The sequence below is a fragment of the Schistocerca cancellata genome, chromosome 6 (assembly GCF_023864275.1).
Source record: "Schistocerca cancellata isolate TAMUIC-IGC-003103 chromosome 6, iqSchCanc2.1, whole genome shotgun sequence".
In the NCBI taxonomy this organism is placed as follows: domain Eukaryota; kingdom Metazoa; phylum Arthropoda; class Insecta; order Orthoptera; family Acrididae; genus Schistocerca; species Schistocerca cancellata.
The window spans coordinates 561,226,710-561,247,307 of record NC_064631.1 but is presented as its reverse complement, the minus strand read 5'-3'; the positions used below and the strand labels follow the sequence as shown (position 1 = coordinate 561,247,307).

Here is a 20,598-nt window from a genome sequence, read left to right as displayed (position 1 = left end):
AATATAGAAGTAATGAAAAGAAGGTGTCCTGCAATTAAAACTCATCATAGCAGAAGGGAGAGCCAGTACAGTGGTAGGTACATATTTTGTATTTACAGCTGCCAAACTAAATAAGGTGGAACTGCAGTGGGCTTGCCAACAGTAAACACAAAAGTGGTGCAATGAGTATACAGACAGGAAAAACTGCAAAAGTTGAAAATCAGCTCAGTGGCAGCACTGGAGCAGCAGGAATTTAAATCATGAGCAGGGGAATGGGAGAAGGGAGAATGGAAAAGTAGAGGAGTGTAGTGTTTTGAATAAGCACACCCAACATTTACATCAAGCACTCTTATCACCAGTGAAAGTAAATGCTTACAGAAAGACACACTGATGGAATTCTGTTCATCATATGTTTTGGGTGTCTTTCATTTTTGCACAGGCCAATGAAACATATCATTTTCAAAAGAATTAATAATGCTAAGGCAAAGAAATTTACTGCGTCAGTGTACCCATTTCTTAGTCATAGTAATTTTGATCATTATTTAAGCACTCACTCCTGTTTTATTCTTGCATAATGTCTATAAAGTATGTTACGTAGCACCATGTAATACTGAGGAGGAGTACGTCTTTTAAGGAAGTATGTCTCTCAGGAATGGTACTGTTATATAGATAATGTTTGAGAGGACCTACAGTTAGTTTTTACACAAGGACCTCTAAATGGGTTACAAAATGAAAGATAAATATTTATGCTGATATATTTAATCACTCATATCATTATACATTAATTTTTTCTTCTTTGTACACAGTAGACTGCAGGAAGTTGGGTATATGGGGCCCCTTATGTATTAATATGAAAGAGTAGGAAAAAGTGAAAGGGTGGAGGGGACAAAAAAGGAAATGGTGTGACATGAGGTTCATGTAAGATGTTGTAACAAAGGGCAGCTTGCCATGCTGTTGGAGCAAAATTAGAGTACCTGGTAGAGGGTTCATCGAACCACTTCCACAATAATTCTCTACATTCCAATCTCAAACCACGCGTGGAAAAAAATAAACACTTATATCTTTAAGCTCTATTTTCCCTTATTTCATGATGATGATCATTTCTCCCTATGTAGGTCGGCATCAACAAAGTATTTTCACATTTGGAGGAGGAAGTAGGTGATAGAATTTTTGTGAGAAGATTCTGCCGCAGTGAAAAACGTTTTTGTTTTAATGATGTCCAGTCCAAATAGTGTATCATATCAGTGACTCTCTCCCCAATTTCGCGATAATACAAAACGTGCTGCTTTTCTTTGAACTTTCTTGATGTATTCCGTTAATCCTATCTGATAAGGATTCCAGACCACACATCAGGTTTCCAAAAGAGGATGGACAAGCATAGTGGCACTCTATTTAGTAGATCTGTTACATTTTCCAAGTATTCCGCCAATAGAATGCAGTCTTTGGTATACCTTTCCCACAACATTTTCTGTGTTCTTTCCAAATTAAGTTGTTTGTAATTGTAATTCCTAGGTGTTCAGTTGAATTTACGGCCTTTGGGTTTGACTGATGTATCGTGTAACCGAAGTTTAACAGATTTCTTTTAGCATTCATATGGATGACCTCACACTTTTCGGTATTTAGGGTCAACTGTCAATTTCTGCACCATTCAGATATCTTTTCTAAATCATTTTGCAATCTGTTTTTATCTTCTGATGACTGATAAATGATAGCATCAACTACAAACAACCTAAGACAGCTGCTCAGATTGTCTCCTAAATCATATATATAGATGAGGAACAGCTGAAGGCCTATAACACTAGCTTCTGGAACACCAGAAATCACCACTGTTTTACTCTATGACTTTCCATCTGTTACTAGAGACTGCGACCTCTCTGCCAGGAAATGAGAAATCTAGTTGCAAAACTTGAGACAATATTCCATAAGCATACAATTTCACTACAAGTCAAGTGTGAGCTACAGTATCAAAAGCCGCTTGGAAAACTAGAAACATGGAATCAATTTGAAATCTCTTGTCAATAGCACTCAATACTTTGTGTGAGTAAAGAGCTGGTTGTGTTTTAAAAGAACAATATTTTCTAAATATTTGTTGACTGTGTGTCAATAGACCATTCTCTTCAAGGTAATTTGTCATGTTCAAACACTCGAACACAACATAAGTTCCAAAATCCTTCTTCAAATTGACGTTAATGATATGGTCCTGTAATTTAGTGGATTACTCCTACTACCTTCCTTGAATATTTGTGTGACCTGTGCAACTTCCCAGTCTTTAGGTATGTATCTTTCGTCGAGCAAATGGATGTAAATGATCATGAACTATGGAGTTATTGCTCCAATATACTCTGAAAGGAACACAACTGGTATACAGCCTGTACTGAAAAATTTGCTTTTCTTAAGTGATTTAAGTTGCTTCACTGCTCTGAGGACATCTATTTCTAAGATACTCATGTTTGCAGCTGTTCTCGATTCAAATTCTGGAGCATTTACTTTGTCTTCTTTGGTGAAGGAATTTCAAAAGTGTGTCTTTAGTAGCTCTGGTTTGGCAGCACTTTCCATTGCTATAGCGCCGAGAAGACATCGATTGTGCCTTGCCGCTAGCATACTTTACATACGATTTCTTAGGATTTTCTGCCAGGTTTCGAGACAATGTTTCACTGCAGAAACTATTAAATGCATCTCGTATTGAAGTCTGCACCAAGTTTCAAGCTTCTGTAAAAGATGGCCAATCTTGCAGATTTTGTGTTCGTTTAAATTTGGCATGCTTTTTCGTTGTTTTTGCAACAGTGGTCTGATCCATTTTGTATACCATGGGGGATCATCTCTGTCATTTGTTAAGTTATTTAGTATAAATCTCTCAATTTCTCTTGATAATATTTCTTTGAATTCAAGCCAAGAATGGAAATGAAGGTTTCATAAGTGCTGAAAGAAGAGGGGGAGGGGTAATTGTTTTTCATTAGGAAATAGGTTACGAGGGGGTGTGAGGTGAGGGGTGGGGGTCAGAAATATTTTATTCTGGAAAGAAGATGGATAACATAGTATTGTAAGAAGTTTGATTTCTTGTAATCAAATGCCCAGTAAGACTTTTCTGCAGACTGTCCCACAAACTTGGAAGTATATAATTCCTCCAAAAGTGAAATTTAGAGGATCTGCAATTTGTCCACAGGAAGCTGATTATGCTTGCTTCTCTTCAAAAAGGCTGAGCTGTTTTTGATGCACCCTTTCTAGTTAAAAATCAAACAATGGAAAAACCAGAATGAAATGTGACAATAATGTGAAAAGAAAAGTTGCTACTCTCTATGTAGCGGAGATGCTGACTCGCAGATAGGCACAACAAAAAGATTATCACACACATCGCTTTTGGCCAGTAAGGCCTTCATCGAAATTAGATAAAAAACACACACATACACACACTCACAAATGCAACTCACACACACCACTGCAGCCCCATGCAACTGAGGTGAACACTGCAAGCAGCAGTACCAGTGCATGATGGGAGTGGCGACTGGGTAGGGATAAGGAGGAGGCTGGGGTGGGGATGGGGAGGGATAGTAGGGTAGTGATGGTGGACAGTGACGTGCTGTTGGGGAGCGCACAGGGAAGAGGTGGAAAGAGGGTAGGATATCTATGTGCAGTCGAGAGGTAGACGGAGGGCAGCGGAGAGGTAGGGAGAGGAGGGGGGGGGGGAGATAGTGGAAAAGGAGAGAATTAAAAAGACTGGATGCAATGGAGGAATGAGGGCTGTGTAGTACTGAAATGGGAACAGAGAAGGAGCTGGATGGGAGAGGACAATAGCTAACGAAGGTTGAGACCAGGAGGGTTACGGGAACATAGGGTTTATTCTAGGGAAAGTTCCCACCTGCGCAATTGAGAAAAGTTGGTGTTGGTGGAAGGATCCATATGGCACAGGCTGTGAAGCAGTCATTGAAATGAAGGATGTCATGTTTGGTGGCATGCTCATCAACAGGGTAGTCCACTTGTTTCTTGGCCACAGTTTGTCAGTGACCATTCATGAGGACAGACAGCTTGTTGGTTGTAATGCCCACATAGAATGCAGCACAGTGGTTGCAGCTTAACTTGCAGATCACATGACTGGTTTCACAGGCAGCCCTGTATTTGATGGGATAGGCGATGCTTGTGACCGGACTGGAGTGGGTGGTGGCGGTGGGAGGATGTATGGAACAGGTCTTGCATCTAGGTCTATTACAGGGTTGTGAGCCATGAGGTAAGGGGTTGGGAGCAGGGGTTGTGCAGGGATGGACGAGTATATTGTGTAGATTAGGTGGATGGTGGAATACCACTGGGAGGGGTGGCAAGGATAGTGGGCAGGACAATACTCATTTCAGGGCAGGGCAGGGCAGGTGTTGTGTACATAGTTCTGCGTAGTCAGCGCGTACACAACTTTCCCACTAGAGCGCGCTCTGCTAAGCACAACAGTGCAGGCGCAGCGCTCGTCCGTCTCCGCACTAAGAGATGGCACTGCCTTAGAGACAGACCAAATTCTGCTTCCGCCGATCCGCGTATTAATACGTAACGCAGCCAATGAGATTGCTGCTAATGTAGAACCTTTTCTCCTCGTGGATCACACCCGCGCAGTAATACCTGAACGTGCGAGGTATTATAACGGGTGTGCAGACCTCCGATTAGTCAGTCTGCATTAGTCTGTACCACTCTGCATTTGTCTGTACCAGTCTATAGTCCAGTTTCAGTCTGCGCCAAATAAGATTATCATATTCCTGTACATAGCAATGAAGATAAATGTATAGACACTTTGTCAAGTATCAGAGATATGTGAGAATAAGATTAACGTAACAAGACCAAAGGAACTTCAGATTGTCAATTGTAAATAGCATCCAGAATCAAGTTAAGTAATTTTATGCTTGTTATCATTTTAATAAATGTATGTGAAAATTAATCAAGTTCTGTTTAAAATTGGTCACCGTCAATCTGCTACTCTTAGTGTGCAAGTGGCATTTCTATCGTCTGACCTAACGGCAGAAGATAAACACGCCACGATAAGACCACGAGACATATTGCCGACACTAGCCTTCTTCGTTAGAGTGACAAGTCAAATAATCTGATGGTGTGTGTACCTAAGGTCTTACAGTACGCACAGGGAAATGAGAAATGTCCTGCCCACCATCCTTCCCACCTCTCCCACAGTGGTATTCCACCATCCACTGAACCTACACAATATACTCGTCCAATCCCTACACAACCCCTGCTCCCAACACCTTACCCCATGGCTCATACCCCTGTAATAGACCTAGATGCAAGACCTGTCCTATACATCCTCCCACCACCACCCACTCTATCTAACCTCCCAACTGAACATAGCTGCCCTACCCCCTTTCCACCTGTGCACTCCCACAACAGCATGTCACTGTCCACCACCCCTACCCTACTATCCTTCCCCTTCCCTGTCCCAAGCTCCTCTTTACTCACACCCAGTTGCCACTCCTGTCATACACTAGTGCTGCTGCTTACAGTGGGGCCTCAGCTGCCTGAGGCTGCAGTCGTGTGTGTGAGTTAGTTGTGTGTGTGTGTGTGTGTGTGTGTGTGTGTGTGTGTGTGTGTGTTTGTCGTCTAATTTTGACGAATGCCTTACTGGCCGAAAGCTATATTTGTGACAGTATTTTTGTTGTGCCTATCTGCGACTCAGAATCTCTGCTATATGGTGAGTAGCAACTTTCCTTTTCACAATATTGTTACTTTCTAGTTCTTGAAATTTAGTATTGAGGACTTGTCAAGTTTGATCAATGTACAAAAAGGGGCATTGTAAGCACACATTTCTGTAGACCCCACAGCAAGAATATGGATCTCTCAATGATTGTTCATTGTGATAATTATGATGTTGGAGCTTATCGTGAATTGTGAAAGCTACCTTTATGTGATTACAAATAACAAGGTTGGTGAGCCTGTGAGAGAGGTCTCGTAGAAAAGGTAAGGAGACATAGATGGGCTTAGAAGTACTGGCTCTGGGGTTGAGGGAGGATCTGTTTCATACATTTTTTATTGTATATTTGGCCTACCATACCATCAATTGGTTCTAGCAGTAAGTCTCAAGTTTTAAATCTCTTTTTCCCACAGTTTCTGAATCTGAGGGGAGGTCACAAACTGTCGACCACAGAAGGAAAAAAGCTTCTTTTGTAACTGAAAGAGTGGCAAGATGTCAAGTGGATGCCGATGTCATTAGTTGTGGACTTTCTATCAATACAAAACTTGATATATTATTGAATAAAGATAATGTTAGGTCAAAATAGTTGACACAGCATTCACTGATGTGATGGTGAGTGGAAACCACTTTTGGATGAAGATAGCCAAATTTATATGAGATGAAGTGCATGTCATCCATGGATGCATTCATTATAGCAAAAATATTGTCCACATGTTTGCATTAAAATGGGAGTTTCTTACAAAGAGTGGAAGCATGCGTAAAATAGCGGTTTTCAAGGGTGTTGAAAATGTGTGTGCTTAATGACCTGTGAGCTAGTTGCCCATTACATGGTCACCTCTGTTTAGACAGGATGTTATTAAAAGAAAAATAAATACATGATGTAATGAGGTGGAGGAGACAGATACGCTCTTCAGCTTCATCTGTATTTAATTTGCTACATCTGGACAGACTGTCAAAATGATATCTATTGTTTCTTGATCGGGAACATTAGTGTATATATTTTTTATGTCAAGGTAAGCCAAACAAGGGAAGGAAAGGAAAAAATTTTCCTGTAGCGACTCAACTAATACTTTCCAGTCTGGGAACTCCCCTTAGATCCAGAAACTTCTGAAGAAGAGCTTGCAAACTTGAGATACACTGCTCGTACCAATGGGTACCATGCTAGTCTGACAGAATATGTAATTAAAAAATTCTCTAAAAGCAACATCTCCCTCAACCTCAGTGCTATTACTTCTGAGTCCATCTTGTCTCCCAAACAAAACTTGTTAAAAGCCATCATGTGAAGGTACCTTTCACAATTAACAATAAGATTTAACACAATTTTCATCACAATGAATGACCACTGAAAGACCTATATTCTTGCTCCGGCATCTACAAAACCATGTGCTTACGGTGACCCTCTTCACATATTGGTCAAACTGGATGAGCCCTGAAGATTTCAAGAACACCCTTTAACTAGGAAGGGTACCATGCAAAGTAACAACCTTCTCCTATCATCTTGGGAGAAACAAGCATAATCAGCCTCCTTTGGACAAATTAATAAATCCTCAGATATGCCCCCAAGGACAAAAAGCTTTCTCTTTTGGAAGAACTAAAAAATTTCCAATTTAATGAGACGGCCTGCAGAACACAGTCATAATGAGCAGTTAATTATGGAAAGACAATTTTTTACGGTAGTATGTAATCCATCTTCTTTCCAAAATCAAACGTTCCTGCCCTCCCCCTCCCTCCCTCCCACTTCCACTCACCCCTACCCTCCCTCTTAGCCTATTTCCTCATTAAAACCAATCCCTTTAGCTTTTTTTATAGTTCACCTACATTAACTTGCAGTTTATGACAAGGGTATCATTTTACATGACAACTGAGCCCAATACTTAAAATTTCAGTGTTCAAACAAGTAAGTTTTTAAGTCAGTGATATTAAACCCATTGTTTGCTGGGTTGCATATCTGAGCGGTAATTAGGTCCTTACTGTTCCAGTCTGATGATGCACCAACCACGTGAAAAGCATAATTGGGATTAATACAACAATTACATAATTGCAACAAAGATTGTTCATGCACCTGAATAATTTATCTACTGTCACTGCATCTGCTGGGAAATCAGATAAGAAAGTTTCAAGGTTTTATTTTTAAGAGTAATCACAGTTTTACTTTAATGGGAACTACTGACCTGGCTTCTAGGACACCAATGTTGTATCATAAACATGGAAGTACTTAATGCAACAATAACAAATTTGTACAATGGTAAAAGATCTAACATGTTTTTCACTTCTGGAGCAGTCTATGACTAAATTGGGAAATGTAACACTAGAATGAGCTTGATTATATGATAGACTTGCCATTGCTTTTTTTTTACTTCATCTTCTCACTGATGAACTTCTGCCGGACATAATAAAAACAGTGAATACTGTTTTTATTGAGAGGAAGGTATATTGCAGATGTGTGCAGAAATTCTTTAAGCAAGCAATGTGCAAAAATTTTCAGTTTTTTACAAGGAAATTACTTGAACACCTAACTGTACTAAAATGATCAAAATGATGTAAGAGTGTTTCACAAGAACGTAAGACATTTCAACTGACCTGAATTAAAGAATATAGCCACTATTTACATTGCTACAGTAATTATAATTTTTTTTTTGTTTGTTATGGTTTTAGGGCGCAAAACTTCTACGGTCATTAGCGCCCAGCCCGTGACTTAAGACAGTAAAAAACCGAAATTGAAAACCAGCAGCAATGGGAACAAACTCATAAAATTGGAGAAACTAAAAGTAGAAAGAATGCTTAAAAATCCACTACAGACAGGGGGTGAGTGTCCCCCCAAAAAAAACTTCAAATGACTGACGTCATTTCACTGTCACTAATAAACTGCAGAACGCGGTCGGCTGAGCGCGTGTCATCTGCTAAAATCGACGATAGATCAGGCGATAGCTGTAGACGGGAGCGTAACTGATTAAAATAGGGGCATTCAATTAAAAGGTGTCTGACCGTCCACGGCTGAGAGCAGTGGGGACAGAGTGGAGGAGGATCACCGCTTAAAAGATGTCTATGGCTAAAAAGACAGTGCCCTATCCGGAGTCTAGCTAAAATCACCTCCTCCCGACGACGCGTTCGGGAGGAAGAGGTCCAAGCGCAAGGAAGGGCTTTCACTTCCCGCAATTTATTACGGGGAAGTGTTGACCAATGCGCATGCCATAAATGAGCAACTTGGCGACATAAACCGCTCCGTAGATCGGTGAAGGGAAGCGACTGGATAGCTGGCCGAGGAAGAGAGACTGCAGCCTTGGCCGCTATATCGGCCGCCTCATTCCCACAGATACCAGCGTGTCCCGGGAGCCAGAGGAACGCCACCGAGACGCCCCCCAGGTGGAGCAAGCGCAGACAGTCCTGAATCCGGTGGACCAGAGGGTGCACAGGGTAAAGAGCTTGGAGACTGAGGAGAGAGCTGAGAGAATCGGAGCAGATAACGTACTGTATCCGCTGATGGCGGCGGATGTAGTGGACAGCCCGGAGAACAGCGTAAAGCTCCGCAGTATAGACCGAACACTGGTCGGGAAGCCGAAATTGATTTGAGGTGTCGCCAACAACATAGGCACTCCCTACACCTAACGATGTTTTCGAGCCATCGGTGTAAATAAATGTGGCTTCCGTCATTTGTGCACATAGAGCAGCAAATGCCCGATGATAAACAAGTGAAGGGGTACCATCCTTGGGAAATCGACATAGGTCACGGAGCAGGCAGATCCGGGGACGGAGCCAAGGCGGTGCTGTACCCCAAGTTGTCAAGAAGGTTTTAGGAAAGCGGAAGGAAAGAGAATGGAGCAGTTGACGGAAGCGGACTCCCGGTGGTAGTAGGGAGGAGGGGCGGCCTGCATACCCTACATCAAAGGAGGCGTCGAAAAATATGTCATGGGCTGGATTAGCAGGCATGGAAGACAGATGGCTGGCATAACGGCTCAGAAGGACTGCTCGCCGATTGGACAGCGGAGGTTCAGCAGTCTCAGCATAAAGGCTTTCCACAGGGCTGGTGTAAAAAGCTCCAGACACTAAACGTAATCCACGGTGGTGGATAGAGTCGAGACGCCGAAGAATAGACGGCCAAGCAGAGGAGTAGACTATGCTTCCATAGTCCAATTTCGAGCGCACTAAGGCGCGATAGAGGCGGAGAAGGACCACTCGGTCCGCTCCCCAGGAGGTACCATTCAGGACACGGAGGGTGTTGAGGGATCGCAGACAGCGAGCCGAAAGATACAAAATGTGGGAGGACCAGCATAGTTTTCTGTCAAACATAAGACCCAAGAATTTAGCGACGTCTGAAAACGGAAGGTTGACAGGTCCTAGATGTAAGGAGGGTGGAAGAAACTCCTTATGTCGCCAAAAATTAACACAAACGGTCTTACTGGGAAAAAAACCGAAGCCGGTTTCGATGCTCCAAGAGCGGAGGCGATCGAGACATCCTTGAAGACGTCGTTCAAGAAGGCTGGTCCGTTGAGAGCTGTAGTAGATCGCAAAATCGTCCACAAAGAGGGAGCCCGAGACATCAGGAAGGAGACAATCCATAATTGGATTGATGGCAATGGCAAACAGTACAACACTCAGCACGGAGCCCTGGGGTACCCCGTTTTCTTGGGAGAAAGTACGGGAGAGAGTAGTGTTCACCCGCACCCTAAAAGTGCGCTCTGCCATAAATTCGCGAAGAAAAAGGGGCAGCCGGCCTCGAAAGCCCCAAGAGAACAGTGTGCGGAGGATACCTGTCCTCCAACAGGTATCGTATGCTCTCTCCAGATCAAAAAATATTGCTACTGTTTGGCGTTTCCGGAGAAAATTATTCATGATATAAGTGGAGAGAGCAACAAGATGGTCAACTGCAGAGCGATGCTTTCGGAATCCGCATTGGGCAGGTGTTAAAAGACTGCGGGATTCAAGCCACCAAGCTAAACGGTAATTCACCATACGCTGCAAAACCTTACAGACACTACTCGTGAGAGAAATGGGGCGATCGCTAGAGGGGAGATGTTTGTCCTTTCCAGGTTTCGGAACAGGAACGACGACAGCTTCCCGCCATCGTCGGGGAAAAGTACTGTCGGTCCAAATTTGATTATAAAGGTGAAGGAGGTAACGCAGACTATGGGTTGATAAATGCAGCAACATTTGGACGTGGATACCATCCGGTCCTGGGGCGGAGGAGCGAGAAGAAGAGAGTGCATGTTGGAGTTCCCGCATGGAGAAAACAGTATTGTAGCTTTCGCGATTTGGAGAGGAGAAAGCAAGAGGTCGCGCTTCCGCTGCACGTTTCTTCGGGAGAAACGCTGGCGGGTAATTGGAAGAGCTCGAAATCTCAGCAAAGTGCTGACCCAATGAGTTAGAAATTGCGACGGGGTCCACTAATGTATCATGCGCAACAGTGAGCCCAGAGACTGGGGAGAAACTAGGCGCGCCTGAGAACCGTCGAAGCCGACTCCAAACTTCCGAGGAGGGAGTGAAGGTGTTAAATGAGCTAATAAAGAATTTCCAGCTTGCCTTCTTGCTATCGCGGATGACGCGACGGCATCGCAAACGGAGCTGCTTATAGCGGATACAGTTGGCTAAAGTAGGATGGTGACGGAAAATGCGAAGATCACGTCGCCGCTCACGTAGTGCGTCATGGCATGCCCCGTTCCACCAAGGAACTGGGGGGCGCCGGGGCAATTCGGAGGTGCGTGGTATTGAACGTTCCGCAGCTGTAAGGATAACGTCGGTAATGTGTGTGACCTCATCGTCGATGCTGGGAAAGCGACGGTCATCAAATGTCGCTAGAGACGAAAAAAGTGTCCAATCGGCTTGGGCAAACTTCCAGCGTCGCGGGCGCATATACGGCAGTTGAGGCTGCAGTCTGAGGACACATGGAAAGTGGTCACTCGAGTGTGTATCATCAAGGGCGAACCATTCGAAGCACCGAGCTAGCGGAACAGTACCGACCGCAAGGTCCAAATGAGATAAATTTGTCGTGGAAGCAAACAAAAATGTGGGGACCCCAGTGTTGAGGCAAACTAGATCCGCTTGGTGGAAGACGTCTAGCAATATGGAGCCACGTGGACAAGGATGTGGAGATCCCCAAAGCGGGTGGTGGGCATTGAAGTCCCCAACCAGCAAATAGGGGGGTGGAAGCTGATCAAGAAGATGAAGGAGATCAGCTCGTGCCATTGGTGTGGACGATGGAATGTATACAGTACAAAGAGAGAACGTGTATCCGGAAAGGGAAAGACGGACGGCGACAGCTTGGAAGGAAGTGTTTAAGGGGATTGGGTGATAATGGAGAGTATCATGGAGAAGAATCATGAGTCCTCCATGGGCTGGAGAGCCTTCAACAGAGGGGAGATCATATCGGACGGACTGAAAATGAGGGAGAACAAAGCGGTCATGGGGACGCAGCTTTGTTTCCTGAAGACAGAAGATGACCGGCGAGTAGGATCGTAAGAGGATCGACAATTCATCCCTATTGGCTCGAATGCCGCGGATATTCCAGTGGATAATGGACATGGGGTGAACAGAAAATGGAGGAATGTGACCAAAGTTGCTGTCAACTCAAAGACTGCTCGGAGCTAGCGACCGACAGCATGGAATGGCATTCAGCCGAAGGCAGAAGATCCTGATCCATAGGTTGGTCAGGAGCAGCTCCTGCCACCAGCGATCGGCCGGTTGACCGGCCACCAGCAGTGCGCCTCGGCGACACAGAAGACGGCCGAGGGCGATTTCCGCCAGGTGGTGCTGTAGATGGGACACGCCTTGGCGGAGAAGGAGAGGAACTGGGTTTCTTTGTAGCCTTCTTAGAAGTATGATGTTTAGATGAAGGAGGAACTGATGGTTGGGAAGTTGCGGTACGTAAAAACTCTTCACAAGTATGCTCTTTTTTGGAAGGCTTGGTGTCTGACTTTTGGGCTCGAGATTTAGCAGAACCCGATGAAGGGTGAGCCATAGAGTGGGCAGGCGAAAGTGGTGAGGTTCAACGAGCGATCTTTGCGCTGGCCGATCTGACGACCGTGGCACTAAAGGTGAGGTCGCAAGTCTGCGTGGCCGCCTCCTTTGTTGGCCGAGGAGAAGCAAGGACAGTGCTGTATTTTCCTGTCTGAGGCACGGTGGGCTGGCGACTGGCGAATAATTTTCGAGCAGCAAAGGTCGACACCTTTTCCTTCACTCTTATTTCCTGGATGAGCTTTTCGTCCTTAAAAACGGGGCAATATCGAGAGGAAGCAGCGTGGTCACCCATACAGTTGATGCAGCGAGGGGATGGAGGTGGACAAGCACCCTCATGGGCATCCTTGCCACACGTAACACATTTGGCCGGATTGGAACAGGACTGGCTGGTGTGATTGAACCGCTGACACCGATAGCAACGCGTAGGGTTTGGGACATAAGGGCGAACGGAAATTATCTCATAGTCTGCTTTGATTTTCGATGGGAGTTGAACTTTGTCAAATGTCAAGAAGACAGTGCGGGTTGGAATGATGTTCGTGTCAACCCTTTTCATAACTCTATGAACAGCCGTTACACCCTGGTCAGACAGGTAGTGCTGAATTTCTTCGTCAGACAATCCATCGAGGGAGCATGTATAAACGACTCCACGCGAGGAATTTAAGGTACGGTGCGGTTCCACCCGGACAGGGAAGGTGTGGAGCAGAGAAGTACGCAGCAATTTTTGTGCCTGGAGGGCACTGACTGTTTCTAACAACAGGGTGCCATTCCGTAATCTGGAACAAGACTTTACAGGACCTGCAATTGCGTCGACACCTTTTTGAATAATGAAATGGTTGACCGTGGAGAAGTCGTGACCTTCGTCAGACCGAGAAACAACAAGGAACTGTGGCAACGATGGAAGAACTGTCTGTGGCTGAGACTCAGTGAACTTACGTTTGTGAGCAGACATAGTGGAAGGTGAGGAAACCATTGCGGAAGAATCCCCCATGATTACCAGCGTCTCCGATGGCGCGCTCCTCCCTTGTGGAGGCCCTCACTGAGGGCACTCCCGCCTTAGGTGATTGTTCACACCTCAGGTCACACCTCCCGACAAACGGACGGAGGGACCAATCAGCACTTTCAGAAGGTATCAGCTCAGGTAATCACCCCTCCCTGGGCCTGGCCGTTACCAGGGGGTACGCATGGAAGTGCGTGGGTCGGCCTTCAGACACGCACAGGGAGGAAAAAAGAGAAAGGGAAAGGAAAGAAGAGGGGTCTCAAATGCTGCAGCAGAGAAAAGTGCAGAGAGAAGTGGGAAGGAAAAGAGAAGGACAGAGGAAGGACGAAGACTTGCAAGTATAGAAAGCAAGGAATTTGTAACAGTTTAGAGCGTCCGTCTCCGGACGTAGGCACAAACCATACTCCCAGAGGGGGAGAAAGGGAAGGAAAGAGCCAGAGGTGAGGGGGGGGGCGAAGATGGGGGAGGGGGAAGGATGAGGAAAGTGAAGGTATGCAGCCTGGAAAGGAAGGAGGGCCACATTAGCTCGGGGTCCCGTGCTCGCTACGCACGTGTCCACAAAAGAGTTGTGAACCCCCGGGGGGGGGAGGGTATTTATAATTAGCATCTTAAAAAATTATTTGAAAGTATGAATCAAACAATCAAAATTAATTTAGTGGGATGGAATATAAATGTAACTGCAATATTCAATGACCGCTACCTCGATGGAGCACACTCATTTTTTATTAGGTTGTTTTTGAAAACAAGCAACTAACTTCTACAATTGCAGGCTTTGGCAGAAAAATAAATGTTTCATTGTAAATACTTTAGGAGTAATGGACGCAACTCACCAAATAGGAGTGTGCATGTATTTGTACTGTAGCAGGACAAAGGACTTCTTCCGAAAGCTACCATGTTTTCTTTCTCATCTGTGTGTGCCTATTTGAGGAGTGGCCTCCTTTACACCTAAAGTATTTACATTTTGCCAGAACTTCCCTTATTATATGAATGTTTCATTGTGGTATACTTAAAATGCTACTGTGGTGCAATAGTAAGCAAGCCCATACTTCTATCAAATTACTCTCATGTACACAAATGTATAATTTTTACTTACTGTCTTAGTGTAGACTGCATCTCGTTGCAAAGAGGGAGAAAGTTTTGTAATCTGTTCTTGCATTTTCTGCAGAAATTGATAAATCAAAAGCATTAATACACAGTTTCAAATTTTTTAAAATACACAAAACAAATGTTACTGCATATTCAACTTACAACGTTTTTCTTACTGTAAACTATTATGCACAGATGATCAATCAGACAATAAAGATATGAAGCACTCTCTTTGCATCACCTCTTGTATTACAAATGTTCTAGTGGAAACAGTTCCATACTACAACATGCTCGCTACCAATTTTACAAATGAAATCAATTGTTATGTTACATTAAAATACTTTGAGGTTTTTACATGGTATATGACGAGTCATGCTGGTACTAGTAATGCCAAGTACTTGTAACCATTATAATAAACTGAAATCACTAAAAAGTCTGACCATTGAGCCACCAAAAGGCTGTAAGTTTTAAACGAATCCAGAACTTTAATGACCTACTTTGTAAGTATCAAATAATTGTGTAATAATTCTGTCACAAAGATGAGGCAGAACATTATGACACTCCTCTAGTGAACAGGTTGCAAGAACCAGCAGCTGGGAAAAATTACAGAGAAAATGAGTGACTTTTAGGATGTTCACATGTTACAATAATTAATATCTTCTTCTTTTGATAATGGACGAATGGCAGTAAATCCACTAATAGATGACAAGACATTAGACACCCACAAATTATATCAATACGTTTGCCTACTCTGTAGCTCAGAATGCAAGACAATCTGCTCTGCAAATTACAGTGACGTGTGATGTAAATAGCAGGAACTGTTTCTGAGAATACTGTTGATCACATCTTGTTTCAAATGTTGGTTTACAGCATCAGACGATAAGTTTGATTTGCTGAACCAATTTAATCATTTGTCACTTCTGATAGAGAATTTGCTAGTGCTGTTAAATAAATGAAGAAAAGCCTTTTTACAGCCCTCAACTTACACATTCATTTTTTTTCTTTTCTTGTCTTTCCTTTCTTTCTTTATCGAGTTGAGCCTCTATGGACTGCATGGTAACAACCAATTTCATTTTAGTGTCTGGATCTTGTTCTTGTTTCAGCTTTGAATTCTTGCCAGTATCTTCTGAGCCCATCAAGAAGTGTCTGTTTATGCTCTTCGGACAAAGGTCCTGTATGTCTTTTGAACAATGGTGCCATTTTAAAACCTTGGTAGTTGTTCACCAATCTTCTAAATTTGTTCCTGTCAGGAATTTCTCTCTCTGAGATACCAATCTGCCTAATATCTTTTTCACATTCTTTGAATCATCTCAGCCTTGTTTTCTTGGATTGGATGAAACTCCATATTCTTTTTGTTAGTTGATCACTGTCCATCCTCATGAGACGACCGTAAAATAATAATCGTCTCTTCTTAATGGATGCTGTGATAGGTTCTGTCTTGTTGTCCAAGTTCTCATTTGCTCTCATTCGCCACTGTCCATCAACCCATCTATTACCTAGGATTTCCCTTAATATCCTACATTCTCGCTTTTCCAGCCACTCAGTTTGACCTTGTCTATGCATGGTTGAAGTTTCAGTGCATATAAGCCCTCAGGTTTTACAGCTGTATTATAACGTTGGAACTTGGCCCCTATAGTCAAAGACTTTTTGTTACAGGTATTCTTTGTCATTTGGTATGCCTGGCCTAACTGCCTCATTAACTGCTTCTTCTTCTAACCCATTCTCCTAGATGACTTCACTGAGATACCTGAAATTCTTAACTCATCTGATTTTTGCCAGATTGGTGATCATCCATCCAGATCCATCACAGATGTTTGTCATATATTTTGTCTTTCGAATAGAGATCTGGAGTTCAAATTTTTCAGCACTTTCTGACTGCCTATTGATCTTGTTGACTGCTGACTCTATATGTTGTTAGCAAAAATGGCCACGTCATCCGCAAAAGCCAAGCAGTCAATGTACACCCCTTTGTTCTTAGGACCAAGTCTGAGCTGCTCTTCATTTGTATCTTCTTGTGCTAACAACTTTCTCCACTCTCGAATGACCTTTTCCAACATGCAGTTGAAAAGGAGCGGGGATAGTCCGTCTCCTTGTTTTACTCACGTTTTGATTGTAAAGGGTTTTGAAATCTCACCCATAAATTTTATTTTTGACACTGTGTTAGTGAGAGTGTTTGATCAGCTTTCTTGATGTATTGTCCATCCCAAACTCTGTCTCTCGGTTGATGGAGTCATACACCTTCTGAAAATCAACAAACACGACCACATGATTATTTCCTCCAGTTTTTTTTTTTTTCTTTTCTTTTTCTTTTTGTACCTGATGATGTTCTTCAGGTTAAAGATCTGTTCTGGTCATGAACAGCCCTTTCGGAAACCAGCTTGATTTTCCCCAGTCAGTTGGTCAAGATGACCTACTCTGTTCTGTAATGCTTTGGAGAGAATCTTATATGGAACAGATACCAATGAGATGCCCCTATAGTTACTGACATTCTTTTTATCACCTTTTCTGTGTAGATGATGGATTAAAGCTGACTGCCATTCAGTTGGTATCATCCCAGTCTCCATATTTCCTCAAAAAGTTGGACTAGTACATCTATAGTTTCATTGTTTGCCAGCTTCAGTAGTTCCACCACTATTGAATCCTCTCTAGCTGCCTTATTATTCTTAATGTTGTTGTTGATCTCTCTGATCTCCTCTTTACCAGTGGAGATGAGTTGGGTAATTTGTGGATTGGGGGACATACATGGAATCTTTCTTTCGGTTCAACACAATTAAATAGATTTTCAAAATAACGAGACATGATCGTGCAGTTTTCTTTGTTGGTCAGGCTGAGCTTCCCATTTTCGTCTCTAAAACTAAGACTAGGGGCTTGGTATGCTTTCAAATTCGACTTGAATGTCTGATAGAAGACTCTGGCATTGTTTCTGCGGAAATCCTGATCAATCTGTTCTAACTGCTGTTTCTCATACAATCGCTTAGCCCTTCATAAAGTTCTAGCGGCATATTTTCGAACTTCATGGAATAAATCAAAATCTTCAACTCTCCTGGTTGAGTTCCCCTTTTTCCATGCATTTGTTCTTTGGGCCACCACCTCACCACAAACCTCATTCCACCATCTATGTTTTCTCTTTTTAGATTCCATGATTGCAGTATTAGTGGCTTGTTGGATATTGGAGGTGATGTCCATCCATTTATGAGATTCAAATGTCAGTTGCTGGTTGTATTGATCTAATATGTCTAGATTAATTTTGAGCTTCGCATCATCATATTTATGAATTTTATTTCTGGTTTTCACGGCCTTATTGAGAGGGATGAAATTAATTTTGATCTTGGAGAGGTAATGATCCAAGTCAAACTGGGCACCTCTTTGTACTTTAACATTCATTATTACCTTAATTTCTCTCCTAGAGATTGCTACATGATCATTCTGTTTCTCTCCAGGCTTCATTTAATGTTATACTTATCCATTTCAGTTTTTGTATCCAGTATCAGTGGAAAACTAAACATCAACAAAAAACTTAAGTAGTTTACAGATGAAAAAAAAAAAATCCTCAGGATTCTACTTATGAACGTAAAAATCACACACATTACTTACAAAGTAGTAGCAATATTATGAAAAGAAAAGTTGCTACCCACCGTATAATGGAGATGCTGAATCGTAGAAAGGCACAACAAAAAGACTGTCACAAATAAAGCTTTCAGCCATTAAGGTTTTCATCAACAACAACAACACACACACACACACACACACACACACACACACACACACACACAGTCTCAGGCAGCTGAAACCACAGTGTGTCTGTCGTCTATTGTTGACGAAGGCCTTGATGGCCGAAAACTTGATTTGTGGCAGTCTTTTTGTTGTGTCTATCTGCAACTAAGCATTTCCACTATATGGTGAGTAACAACTTTCCTTTTCATAATATTGTTACATTCCACACTGGATTTTCCATTGTTTCATTACAAAGTAGTATATCAGATGGATCAAAAATGTATACTACTCATAAATGACGCAACAATGTAATGTCATAAATCAGACAGGTAGGTTATAGTCTAGTGCATAACAGGTTGTGCAAATATTTCTGACAGTTACCAAGTACGTAGGTTGGAACTTAAATAGTGGCAACACTACTGTGGTGACACTATGCAATGGAATCTACTATTGTCGCTGATAGCACACATTGTTGACATACCTACCTTACCTGCGAGCAAATGGACTTGCCCGTCCCACGTCACCGGTGTGTGCACAATCGAGAGAAACAGTCACTTGTGAGCAAGTGGTCTAACATAATGGTGTCACTACGTTTTCAAAGCAGGAACAACGGAGATGGATCAAGATTGAATGTGCCAGAGGGCATACAGAACGACAGTGTCATCAAGGTCTTTTTAAGAGGCATGCAGGAAAACGGCGATGCCATACAGAACAGTGGCAGACTGGGTAAAAGCCTTCAACGAAGGTCAGCACACTGTGGCAGACATGCATCGGGCAGGTCATCCTAGTGTCTCTGAAGAAGTAGTGCATGCTGTTGCCTCGTTAGTGGACAGTGATTGACGCCATACAATGCGTGAGCTTGCCCACGCAACTGGGTTAGCATATATGACTGCGCTTCGCATCCTGAAGGGACACCTGGGCATGCAAAAAATTGCATCACGATGGGTTCCGCATGACATGAGGGAAATACAGAAATGGATGGGTTACAACACTGCTCAGATGCACTTTGAGTGCTACGAGCGCAAAGGAGAGGCTTTCTTACGCCATATCGTAACACTGGATGAGACATGGGCCACACTGTACAAGCCAAAATTGAAACGCCAATCCAACAAATGGTGTCATTTGGGGTTGCCGCAAAAGTCGAAAGTGTGTCAGAGCCTCAGTATGGTGAAAGTTAGGGTGATTCTCGTGTACAACTATGATGGTGTTATCCTAGCGCATTACGTTCCTCCACGGCAGGCCGTCAATGTACAGTGTTACTGTTCATTTTTGGAGCATCACCTGTGACCAAATTTGCGAAAGAAGTTAATGCTCCTGGATAAGCTGTGTAAAGAGCACACTACAGGTTTGTGCATTGTTAATGCTTCTGGGAACCACAAAGTGAAACTACTAGTGATTGCAGGGGTAGGGTGTGTGTGTGTGTGTATGTGTATGTGTGTGGGAGGGGGGTGGGGGTGGGGGGGAGAATTCAAGGATATTGCAGCTAAGAGCCTCCTTGTATATTATTACAATAAAAAATAGCATGGATGGATAGTGAAATTTTTCAAAAACTGGTTTCACACTCATTTTCTGCCACAAGTTTGGTAATTTCTAGAAGAGAAAGGATTGCTAAAGAAGGCCGTTTTATTGCTTGATAACACGTCTTCACATCCCAATAAAAGGACTCTCGTATCTGATTATGGTCTCATCATAACTAAGTTTTCAGCTCCTAACATGACCACCATTATACAGCCAATGTAGCAAGGCTTAACTTCATCAATAAAACGGCACTACTGGGCTGTTCTACTGAGAAAGCTAGTTGATGAGGATGATTTAGTGGCATTCTGGAAGCAGCTGACAAATCTAGATAGCATACATTGTATTTCTGATGCTGGTAGCAAACCAAACCCCATACCCTAGTTCGATCATGGAGGAAAATTCTTCCAGATCTAAAAGATAGTGATTTGTAAGGTTTCAGTGATGAGCAAAAAACAACTGCACAAATGGTGAATATGGCAATGTATTTACTTACTTCTGAAGATGTCGATGATGAAAATTTGAATGAGTGGCTGAAGACTGACAAGTGTGAATCCAACTTCCAGTACAAGAGTGATGCCGAAATTGTGACAGCTGCTTCAGAATAAAACAAAGAGGACAGTGAATGTGAAAGTGGGGATGAAGACAGTGACCTTGTCAGACACTATCCCACATTGCAGTG

General features: G+C 43.0%; 1 protein-coding gene across 1 annotated transcript in view; it reads right to left on the bottom strand.

Annotated features, from left to right (window-relative positions):
- Positions 1 to 20,598, bottom strand: part of LOC126088427 (ubiquitin carboxyl-terminal hydrolase 14) — a 125,164-nt gene that overhangs the window by 24,554 nt on the left and 80,012 nt on the right. The window contains 1 exon segment of the mRNA XM_049906571.1: positions 14,695 to 14,760. Coding sequence (XP_049762528.1) covers positions 14,695 to 14,760 — 66 coding nt within the window.